The 11,282-nt window shown below is 38.2% G+C and overlaps 3 protein-coding genes across 7 annotated transcripts in view; 1 reads left to right on the plus strand and 2 right to left on the minus strand.

Moving 5' to 3' along the window:
- The window catches only part of LOC106516081 (uncharacterized), a 4,184-nt gene extending 3,216 nt beyond the window's left edge, over positions 1-968 (minus strand). Inside the window, exons 1-3 of one of the 2 annotated variants that reach the window (XM_014006266.1) lie at positions 873-968; positions 355-540; positions 94-247 (exon numbers count right to left, since the gene is read on the minus strand). In XM_014006266.1, the coding sequence (XP_013861720.1) occupies positions 94-247; positions 355-519 (319 nt within the window). In that variant the 5' untranslated portion in view covers positions 520-540; positions 873-968. Of the gene's footprint in view, positions 1-93; positions 251-354; positions 541-872 lie in introns of both variants that reach the window. The other variant, XM_014006265.1, reaches the window with a different exon arrangement.
- A 367-nt stretch (positions 969-1,335) lies between these two features.
- rrp9 (ribosomal RNA processing 9, U3 small nucleolar RNA binding protein) lies at positions 1,336-6,375 on the plus strand. Of its 3 annotated transcripts, XM_014006242.1 has the most exons (15): positions 1,339-1,529; positions 1,656-1,741; positions 1,841-1,953; positions 2,035-2,102; positions 2,230-2,271; positions 2,345-2,471; positions 2,559-2,683; positions 2,772-2,864; positions 2,953-3,053; positions 3,136-3,270; positions 4,492-4,554; positions 4,669-4,814; positions 5,627-5,706; positions 5,846-5,919; positions 6,229-6,375. In XM_014006242.1, exons 1-15 carry the CDS (start codon positions 1,446-1,448, stop codon positions 6,326-6,328), a joined length of 1,437 nt encoding a protein of 478 aa, XP_013861696.1. In that variant the 5' UTR covers positions 1,339-1,445; the 3' UTR covers positions 6,329-6,375. The 3 variants fall into 3 exon arrangements, with proteins under 3 accessions (XP_013861700.1, XP_013861697.1, XP_013861696.1); XM_014006243.1 differs by lacking the exon at positions 4,669-4,814 and having other exon boundaries at positions 1,337-1,529; positions 6,229-6,346; XM_014006246.1 differs by lacking the exons at positions 4,492-4,554; positions 4,669-4,814 and having other exon boundaries at positions 1,336-1,529.
- A 1,750-nt stretch (positions 6,376-8,125) lies between these two features.
- Positions 8,126-11,282, minus strand: part of grm2b (glutamate receptor, metabotropic 2b) — a 33,941-nt gene continuing 30,784 nt past the window's right edge. For both annotated transcript variants that reach the window (XM_014006205.1, XM_014006206.1), the window contains 2 exons: positions 10,639-10,831; positions 8,126-8,757 (listed from right to left, as the gene is read on the minus strand). In XM_014006205.1, coding sequence (XP_013861659.1) covers positions 8,684-8,757; positions 10,639-10,831 — 267 coding nt within the window. In that variant the 3' untranslated portion in view covers positions 8,126-8,683. The remainder of the gene's footprint in view (positions 8,758-10,638; positions 10,832-11,282) is intronic.

Below are 11,282 nucleotides of genomic sequence, written 5' to 3' on the forward strand. Positions count from 1 at the left end.
AGATATAGATATAGATATAGATAAGGCTGCTAGTGAATATACTATATTTGCACATGTATTTCTCGATTATTGATTAGTTGTGTATCTACCCACCTCTGAGCTCCCTCAGTTCTCTCTCTGCCAAAATCCTACATCTGCGTTCATATTTGAGTTGTGCCTGAAGTTGGTCTATTTTCATCAGAAGGCTGATGGTGTCTGTTCTGACGCCTGAAGCGGAAAAATTGTCTTCATCAAAGTCAATGATTTCCTGCTGCCAAACAAGAGGAGAAAAACAAAACAAAACAAAACATGAACAGCTAATTTTACACATCATTTCTACTGACACCGTCCTGCTGTCGCTTTCATTTGAAGCACCTCAGTGTTGGGAAGAGGAGGAGAGGAGCTGGACTCTTCTGCCATCCTGAATCTGTCCGCTGATCCAGAGTGAAAATCCTGCACATCTGGATCCCCACCGATCTTTATCATCTTCACTTGTGGTTCTGATGGACTTGTTGTTCCACAATTTCTTTTTGGTGGCATCAGAAAGGAAAAAGAAAAACTCTTGAGGAAGAAGAACAAAACGAAAACAAGCTGAAGCTCTGTTTTTCTGAACAGCTGTGGGCGTACAGTTAAACTTTTTTTGTTTAAATAGACGATCCGCTTTTTTTGTTAATATTAAAAAAAATTCACGCTACACAGCACGGATACATTTCTTTTTAATTTAGTATCTATTTTTTTCCCCCGTTCACATCAAACACTACCTCCTCCTCAACCCCCCTCCTCCTCCTCCTAACCTCCAGCAGCTGCCTGGAGCCAAGCTGTGATTCAAACTACACCATCTTATCAAATCTAACTCACATTCAACATTAAACAGCACAGAAAAACACGCTCACCTAGCCGTTCAGACTGCCTGCAAGGGTAAAGTAAAAACACAAGCACTCAGTGAGGACAAAGACAGCGGAGTACATGAAAATACTGCGTAGTAGAGGAAGTAGTAGTACTACTCCAGTATTACAGTAAATAGGTCCTGATATATTTACGACAATATCTCATTAGCCGGGCAAAATATTTTCATTCAAATGTGCTTGAAAAACTGAGCTCAATTTTATGTTTCGCTGTGGGTTGTATTCATTTGTCCACGGCCGCTGTTATTTTAAATTAATATTTTCTTACAAGTATGTGTGGAACAAAGCTGTGAAAAAGTAGTTCCCGTGGGAAGCATTTCACCCGAGTACAGTTTCCTGTTCATCCCTGTTTGACGGTTTAACCAATCAAAATTGAGAATTTATGAAAAGAGGCGGGATGTTTGAAAATTGACGTGTCTCTTAGCTAATCAAAACGCGGATTCACCGGGCATGAACTTCCAGCTTGATCGTGGAAGACATGTGGGTTTATGTGAATTGCTAAAAGAAAGTTGGAGAGCTTTACAGTTCTAGTTTATTTGAAAACATTTTTTACATGCTATCATGTCTTCGTCGTTCTTTATTAAGACAAAARCAAACCCTAAATTAACCCAAAAAGGGAAAGACACAGCAGCGTCAAAAAGGAAGGTAAGACAAACCAACTTTTAGCGAGCAAGCTAAGTCACGTTAGCAAACCTCCAAGCTTATTTATTTTACACTTACCAAGCGTGCCATTGTGCCATTGGAAATTGTTTTCTGTATGTTCTTTTAAAGGCTGACGGTGGCTCCGATGGAAAGAGCAAATTTAAAAAACCCAACAAACACAACGAAGAGATTTCCAGTGACTCAGAGACAGAGAGGTGCGTTTGTGTGCTCCTCCTTTCAAATAAAATCTAGATGTTGTACAGAGTTACAATCTTGGAAAACACTACGTGACTGTCTTGTGTTTGGTTTTGCAGTCCTGCTGTGTCAAAGAAGAGGCAGGCCAAAGAGGAGTTGGAGTATGAGGAGACACCTCAGGAGAAAAAGCTCAGATTAGCTAAACTTTACCTTGATCAGTTAAAGGAAGAGGGTAAATTTGCATACGTAGCTTTGTTTTTGTAACATTGCACTGTAAGATATGATGTTTTAACAGATTGTTTGTTCTTAACAGAGGAAAAAAAGGCTGAATATGACTCCTTTGAGACGGATCTGATCGCAGGAAGGCTACAAGAAGAAGTGGTGAGAAGCATCTCCTGTTGGTGTAGAAGATACAAGAGCTAATATACTTTTTTCTTTCTTTTTTTGCGTGATTTGTTGCTATTGTTGTGTAACTTATCTTTTTTTTWTCATGTGATTTTTACATCAGCTTGAACAGAAGGGAAAACTCCAGCGTCTTATCGCCAAAGATGTAAGTATGKGAATTTTCACTTGTGTTCTGCTGCGTGACAAATTTGATTTTACTTGATCTTTCTCTCTTATAGATCATCCCTCCAGATGCTTCAGAGATTAGAGTGTTAAGGGGACACAAACTTCCAGTTACATGTCTTGTCATCACGCCTAATGACAAAAGCATCTTCTCTGCTGCCAAAGACTGCTCAATCATTAAATGTTAGTTTGTAGCACTCTTCTTTTCYTGTATTTTCTTTAGTTTTGTGTTTGCAAAGCTTTTACTTTAGTGTTTTTACTATGTTTCAGGGGACATTGAAAGTGGTAGGAAGCTGCACACAATCCATGGAGGAAGGAAAGGTACGGAGGAACGCCACGTAGGACACACGGCTCACATTCTATGYATGGCCATATCCTCAGATGGAAAATATTTGGTGAGGATGCTCTCTCATCTTTTTCTTCTCATCAGTGGTGAGTCACAGGTAACTGACTCAACTATGATGTCACATTTGACGTTTTTAGGCCACTGGAGACATGAACAAACTGATCATGATTTGGGAGGCAGAAACTTGTAAACATCTGTACAAATTTACTGGACACAAAGGACCTGTGTCGGTAAGTTTTGTGGATATAGCTTTTCTCCTTCCAGAATTTGAAATCTGGTCATCCTGTGATGAGTAGTATTTTTATGTTTCCCACTCAGGGTCTTTCGTTCAGGAAGGGGACTCATGATCTGTACAGTGCATCTCACGATCGTTCAATAAAGGTGTGGAACGTAGACGAGAATGCGTATGTGGAAACCCTGTAAGTAACTGGTTGGAAAAAGTTATTGGTTTTCATGCTATTTCAACAAGATTTGAATTAAACGGATTGTGAATTTCTGTAGCTTTGGCCATCAGGATTCAATCACAGGACTGGACAGTTTGAGCCGTGAGCGCTGTGTGACTGCCGGCGGGCGGGACGGCACTGTGAGAGTGTGGAAGATAGCCGAGGAGTCTCAGCTGGTGTTTCACGGACACGAGTGAGTTTCTTTTCCTCTATGGCTCATTTTTCTTTATCTTGTTTGTTGATGACAACAGTGATGTCAGAAATTGAAAAATGCAGCTTAAAACCAAAAACATATTTGGTTTACAGTAGCAGTGTTTCGATCTGTCGGCCACCTTTCATTATTGGCCAGTTTTAGTGGGAAAAATATGTGATTGACGCTTTCTGTCTAAGCAATCACAAAAACTGATCACCTGTAGCTCATATTTGCAGCCTGCAGAAGCCCCCTGTGTGCAGTGTATTGTACCCTTTTCATCCTGCATGCCTCACAGTGTGAAGACATTATGCAGGCTCGTGTGGGGAGCGAATCATAAACAAATATGTCTGCTGTGTGGAACGTTTACACTGTCTGAGAGTGATGTAAAGTTTGCATCCTGCAACACATGCAGGCTCACTGTAGGGAATGAAAAGAAGAATCAGAGAGCAGCAACAGTTAGCGCAGCCCACACGTGCCAACACTCGCCTGTATGAGCATGATAATCAGAAAGTTAAGCACATAAATAGTTTTATTCATCGGGCTAGTTGATCAGCTTTTCACAGAGGTGRAAGACACCGGGTTCTGTCGACTGACTTTGATTTTATCCTTTTTTACTTAACATTATCTGATTTTAGTCAATGTTTTGAAGTTGATAAAACGTTTTGCACAGTTTAGTCTCTTGAAATTATAATGCACTTGGCATCTGAAAATACATTTCCTCAAAGGTATTTTGAATCTGAAAAGAGCTTCACTGAGAGAGAACTAATGTTGGGAGCTCAGCAGACAGTTAGGTTTCACTTTCAGTTTCACCCGTTGCTTGCTTTTGTTATTGCCGAGAGCCTGCAGGGGTCATGAGTGGGGTTGGGAGGTGTGCTCCGTGATGAGGAAGCTCGGCTTGGAGACACATCCCAGAGGAGGAGGTTGTCCCAAAAGGACACAACCCAGGGGTGTTTCTGGTCCCCACCTGTTRTTTTGCTCCTCAGCATGGCTGCCTAAAAACGCTGCAGGATTTCTCAAACATGCATGAATGAGTCAAAGCAAGGCTATAAATAAACTGAATTGAATTGTATTTGTTCACATTGTGACAAAGAGTCATACACACAAACACAACCATGCTTGTAGTCTTTCCGTGTAATCCATTACCTTTTAATGATGAATACATTTGTAAAAAAAAATGCTTTTTGTAATGTGTTACATCGACTTCATCTGTTTGACCCTCAGAGGTTCGATTGACTGTATCCAGCTCATAAATGAAGAGCACATGATAACAGGAGCGGATGATGGGTAAGAGCTGCCCTTGATCCCTTTATCAATGCTCCACTTTATTGTTTCGTCCAGGATCTCTTWGTGCACACAGACTCATTCATGTTTCCCCCGTTCGTTTCTGCAYACTCTCAGCTCGCTGTCTCTCTGGGGCGTCAACAAGAAGAAGCCTCTCTGCACRGTGAAGCGGGCTCACGGTTGCCACGGCAACCCGGGGCTGGAGCAGCCTCATTGGGTGGTCTCCGTCKCGGCCCTTCAGAACTCCGATACCGTCGCCTCAGGTGCCTCTGGCTGTGAGAGCCCTCTTCACAAGCTTTTTGTTTTCTGACACGAGATCATACCGACGGCACCCTTTCCTTCAATCTTTACAATCATTTCATTGACTCAGCCTGTAACTGAAAATATGGATGGAGGACAACAGAGCTGCTTCAAGGAAGAAGAACCTCAGCTTAGCCTATAAGCTTTAGCATTAGCCCCGACGCTATCACCATATATATGTATTAGCTCAGCGCTACACATTCTCCTCTCGTCACTGAGGTCCTCCATCCTCATGACAGAGACGAATGCAAAAATGACTCAGTCTGCAACTGAAAATATGGATGGAGGACCTCAGTTAGCTTGTTTGTTGCGCTAGCACCGAGCTAATACATACAGTATAAGGCAATATAGCGTCAGCGCTAGCGCGAAGGCTAACAGGCTAGGCTGAGGTTCTCCTTCCATGAAGCAGCTCTGTTGTCCTCCATCCATATTTTCAGTTCCAGGCTGAGTCATTTCTACCWTCTCCTCTCTGTCAACGCTCTCTGGTTTYATTTAAAAGAGYCGATCATCAGATATTGTCCAAGATTAACCTTCAGGGTGGATATAGCTCACTAGCAGCCTCGCACCGAGGACCTAGCCACGTCATCATTTACCCAGAATGCTTTGTGTGTAAATAAATGGCTCCATCCATGTTAAAATATATTTTTAAAAAACATAAAAATAAACAGCCTACAATATTTTTACAGTCATTATTTTACAGTTAAAATAAATGTTTATCARATAAAGTCTAATGTTACAACTAATCAGGGATCCCTTTAAACCAATTTTTTTACAGGTTCTCACAACTCCCAGGTGAGCGTGTGGAAATGTGGTCAGCACTATCGTGGATTGGAGCTTCTCTTCACTGTACCAGTGGTAAACATCCTCTGTTTGTAGAAAAGAAGTGATAGTTGTTATCTTACCAAACTGTAATCCCTTATAATAAATCTCTGGAACCAAAATGCAAAAAGCCACTAAAAACAGTCACTTTTTGTCTTTTGCCTTCCCTTTCTAGTCCGGTTTCATCAACACTCTGAAGTTTTCGAGCTCTGGTCAGTTCCTTGTGGCTGGAGTCGGACAGGAGCACAGGTACAACATTAATGCTCGTGTTTCCATGGAAACTGCAGGGGTCCTACAATTAATGAAAATCAGTACAAGTTTATGTGGAGAAAATGACCTTCCACTAGATGGCAGTGTTGATCCATTCCTGCTACGGATAACTACATCTGACTTAGTTTTCTTCTAAACAAGGAGTGGATCACCGAAAGGGAAATACTTTAGTTCACTGAAGARAACCTTAGAAATTAAGTTTGATGTGATCACGTTTATCAGCAAAAAACAAACTATTTAGATGATTTAGATTCTTATTTAGATGACGTAATTTTATTATGTTTACAGGTTGGGGCGATGGTGGCGACTAAAAGAAGCCAAAAATGGGATTTATATTATCCCGCTGAAAAGAAAACCTCAAAATGCAGAAGAAAATCAAGATGACTGAAGAATAAAATGCCCATTTGTAAATAAAATGTTTTRAAAAAGGGGAAATATTTTTATCATTATTATTATTATTACTTTTGCAGTGTGTGAAGAGTTCATATAGGTCTGTAAGCTTCTCCTGTGGCCATTGTTTTTGTAGAAATGCAGCTTCCTTTTCAGTGCAGAAATAAAGCATTGTGGCTAAATTGGGTCCTTGGATAAACAAGACGTGTTCAGAATCTGCACTGTAAGAGTTGAACCAAGACCTTTTTTATTTCCCTCCATAGATATTTCTCCTGTTGAGGTTAATGATAGTTTTTTTTTTTTTAAAAAGTTTAAACTAAAGATTCCCTTATTTGTTCTTTACGTAGTTAGTAATTTACTTGAAATCAACAGAACATAAGTATCAAAAACCTGTTATCTTTTAAAAGATATGTGTGTTATTCCTGAAGGCTTTGCCTGGTAACCTGCAAATAAACTAAAGTCTCAGTTAATATATAGCATTTTTATGCTGTGTTAGAAGTACATCAATCAGAAACATTTATTTCCCAAATTAGAGATCTGTACACAGGAATTTCACCTGGTTTCAGTGCAGGAAAAAAAAAGTTATTAAAAAAGGAGATTGCTGTGGGGGGGACTATTTTTGTATCTGCTGGGTTTTTTTTTGTTTTTTTTTTAATGACAGCTCAGAACCTTTGGCCAAAAGGCAGTTTTTATAACAGTTTTGCCAGGTGGCTCGAGTCCTCTGCTATCTTCCAAGCTCGTCTCATGACCCCGGCACCGAGCAGCTCCATCATCAGCTGTTGGTGTTTTCAAGTCAGTTTACTGATCAAGTTGATGTTCAGTGTGGACAGAGGAGCCAGGGTCCAACACTGAAATAGACCAGGTCAGGATGCTTTTGATGATGCCTCTGCAGAATGGAGCACTTCAGAGAAGATGTTTATTTCTGTAAACACCCTGAGACATCCTCCTGGGAGCCTTCTTAACCTTGTTGAAGTGTTAACAGCATTTTCTGCTTCTGCACTTAGGGTGGCCTTTATTTTTATAATTAAAATGACTAATAGATGGACTGGAGWTGATAATGTAAGTTTAATTTATGAGAAATGACCATGCAGGAGGAAAATTACGTTTTTAACAAAAGTCAACAAGTTTGACTTAGTTGAATGTGACCCATCAAATCAAAATGAGGATTAAGTCCAAAAGTGGTTTGTGGAGAAATATGCAAATATGGTGTTTTAATTAAAATGTTTGCAAAAATTGCATTTTGTCAAAACATAATGAATAGATGCCTTGTATCATTTGAATGAACTGTCTGAAATATAATCATAAAACAAAAATTTGAAGCTTTTCTTTTGGGCAGTAGCAACAAAAAAAATGATTTTGAGGAAAAACTTAAAATTTTGAGATTTTCCCTGTGAGCTAGAAATGTTTTTTGTTTCTTTCCTGGGAAATCTCAATATTCAAATACTATTTGAAGTTTTTTTCTTTATAATGACATTTAAAAAATACTCATTAAAATTACATAAAATTAGGATTCAGACCAAATATTGTAGTATTATCGTAACCAACAAGACAAATTAATATCTCTGGATCCACTTTTGATATTAGCATGATCCAGGTATCAAAATGTTGCTTTTTAAAGCCAGGAATCTGAAAATGTAATTGTCATTTTGACCAAATTTTACTTAATCCTCATTTTGATATGATGGGTCACAAAAAGTTATAGAAATCCTATATGTAAAATTGCACATATGTTAATAATTACTGATATTTTGTTGAGCAGGCAGCAAAAGACAAACGAATTGCAAGTCTGCACAGATTAGAACTGAGTGTTTTTAATTAGAAAACATCTTATTTACATAAATTACAAGAAAAACACACTAGTCTACAGTAACACATACTTTATAGTGTCTAGTTGCCTAGTTTTATTCATTCCTTGTAATTAATCACATTTTAACAGTAATGTTACTTATTTCATAGCATTTTTAGCAAGTTTATAACATCAGGATATATTCACAGCACTGTTATGACGAAAGGAAAAAAACAGCCTTTTTGTATTACACTATTACCACCCATTTGACGATGAGACTCTTTAGGACAAGGCACGGAGCAAGTAATCACATCTATCTGTAAACCAAGGAGATCACAGCATTTAAAATCTATACAAAAAAGGCTTTACAGTTGATACATACTGCTGGATGTAGGAACATCAATTAATTTTCACAGTTAGTTATGTTCGCTGCCGCCGGTCACTTTCCCCTGACAGTTATCGCTGCAACATGTGAGATGATGTTGGGGGAGGTCGGTCCATCACTCAGGGTCCTGTTTGATGGAAAGATGACCGATGTTGTGCTTAGAGAGGAACTTTTTTTTTATCTCACAAAGAGGATGTTGTGGAGTCCACCACCTCGCGGCCGTTACACACTGCTGGCACGTAGTTAGAGGCTGATCCTGAGAGGAAAAGAGTTGTGATGTTAGCCAGGCCAGAGTTTTATATTTTTTCTCTGTGAAAATAAGTAAAACCGTGAACCAGAGATAAAAGTAGAAAATGTACTTTCTTAATTGAATTTCAGTTCAAATGTCCTTAATTTTCTTAAGCTAGACAATACTGAATGTCAGGATTTTACTTTGCTGATTAGTTACTCTGGTTCTGAAATCCAGTCTTCCAAGCTGTATTACTTGAAACTGAAAGATTCCTGAACTAATGTAACAAATCCACCCATCAGAACCCTGTATAGTTGACTAATTAAAACAAAATTTTTCTCTTTTGTAATCGGCTGGGCAATTTCTTGGCTGGGTGGTTGGTTGGCTGAGAGCGCTGACTTGTTTAAATCTCAGCTCACAGTCTGGAAACCCATTATTGTCTACATGTTACACAAATGAGATGCCACATAATGAGTTTTTAGATGCAGATATATAGTTTTGCATTATGGATATTTTGTGCTAAATTAAATTTCCACCCATGTTTCTTTCTCCCTTTTTTAGCATAAAAATGCAGATATGAAATGAAAGCCTTGGGAAAAACATGTTTATATTTTCTAAAACTTCTTTGTCACATAGTCTGGCACAGTCTCTGTCAAAAGAAGTACATTTTTTTTAAGTAGACGCTGCCTAAATGACAGCATAAATTTGGTTCGGTGTTAATTTTGCCTTCACAGATGTGTTCCTGTGCTGTAATGCTCCCCGTTTCATCACAAATGCAGCCCCTCGTCTTCTTATTTTATTTTATTTATTTTATTTTTGCCCAGAAAATATGCTATCCATGGTTTTCAAAAAGAAATTTAAATGCAGATTTATCAGACCACAAGACAGAGTTCCACTTCTGCTTTTAAATTACTTTAAACAGGGAAGGCATTATCCCAGAATGAAAAAAATATTATTATTTTTCGTATCTTTATGTTGATACATGCGTGGTGTTTTCATGTATGTATCCCATTGGCCTAAACCTTTGATTTATATATTTGTGATTTGAAATTTTCAATCTTGCACTTTTTATCATTATCTTAAAATGATCTTGCACTTCATGTGTAAACTTTTGTAAGTAAATGACTGAAAGACAGGAACAAAAAGACCTCTGACTCATCGTTGACTGCTAGTGATCGAGTATACGAGCTGCTGTTTTTAAGCAGGTAAAGTTGAACGACATCTGCAAAAATAAAAATGGTACAATACACCACAGATTTGAAAACGCTTGTCTAAAGGACTTATAAAAACTGCAAAATAAGAGGACAAGATCTCACCCTTGAGGTACACCACAACTCAAACGAGCCACTGAGTATATGTACAGTATATATTTTATTTTGATGAAAAATGTTAATTTCAAAAGGTATGAATACAATTAATTAAGTCCTTTGCACAAACCTTTTACTAAATTCTGTGGTTTGCCAAACTGAATATGGCACTTAGGTTTGAACAAACTAAAATTAAGCTGTCTCCTAAGCACTCAGTACAAGGTTATTRGTCACTTTAACAAGCACGCTTTCTGTACTGATGTGCTTGTTAAACCAAAGTGGAAACTTAAAAACATTGTTGTCATTATTAAATTATAGCAATTGTGCATCAATTATTTTCACCACAGCCGTAGATAGAAGGGGCATCTTGGTGAGTGGTATACACTTACTTAAAGCCATTAGGCTTTTTTTAATTGCATATTTAAAGAAGTCAGGTAAAGAACCAGAAGAAGAATTCTTGAAAAATAAAAATTTTGGATAGCACGAATGACTGTAGAAAATACTTCTTTGAGCTAAGGAAAACAATATCTAAATTTCCAGAGGAGATCAACAGTATGCTTTAATTTGAAAGAAAGAAATAAAAAAAAACTCATGTGAGCACCTTTAGAGTAGCTGGAGCTGGGAGCAGAAGCAGACGTAGAAACTGTGGCGCTGAAGCGGCTTGCTGTGACTCTGAGTGAGGCCACGTTTTTCTGGGGTTGGAACAGGATGATGTGGATTTTGGGGGCAAACAGGCAGCCGAGAACCACAGAACCACTCAGACTGACAGAGATGCACATGGTGGTGGTCTGAACCTGAAATAAAAAAGGTGAAAGCTGGGTGATTATTCAACACATATTTCAATTTAGAATTTCTTCTTCCTTAAAATGACTGTTAAGGTTTGTTGAAAGGCCTCCTGACCSCTTTGATCAATATAATTAACTTGCAATTTTTTCTTATACCCTACTCTGGTTACTTCCAACCTTTGAATTAAATTGGTAGATTTCGCTCTCAACTTTTTATGTTTTCGTCAGTTCATTTCCCATTTTTTGAAGCATCATACACAAAAAAACTAAGATTTGAGTGTCAAAATTACAGTAATTAGTTAAGTACCTGAAAGTATCATTTGATGACTGATCATTAAGAAATGGTTAAATTTACTTTGCAAGTTACAGTGGTTTGCAAAAGTATTCATACCCCTTGAACTTTTCCATATTTTGTCACATTACAACCACAAACATAAATATATTTCACTGGAATTTAATG

The sequence above is a fragment of the Austrofundulus limnaeus genome, unplaced genomic scaffold, assembly GCF_001266775.1.
Source record: "Austrofundulus limnaeus strain Quisiro unplaced genomic scaffold, Austrofundulus_limnaeus-1.0 Scaffold35, whole genome shotgun sequence".
Taxonomy (NCBI): Eukaryota; Metazoa; Chordata; class Actinopteri; order Cyprinodontiformes; family Rivulidae; genus Austrofundulus; species Austrofundulus limnaeus.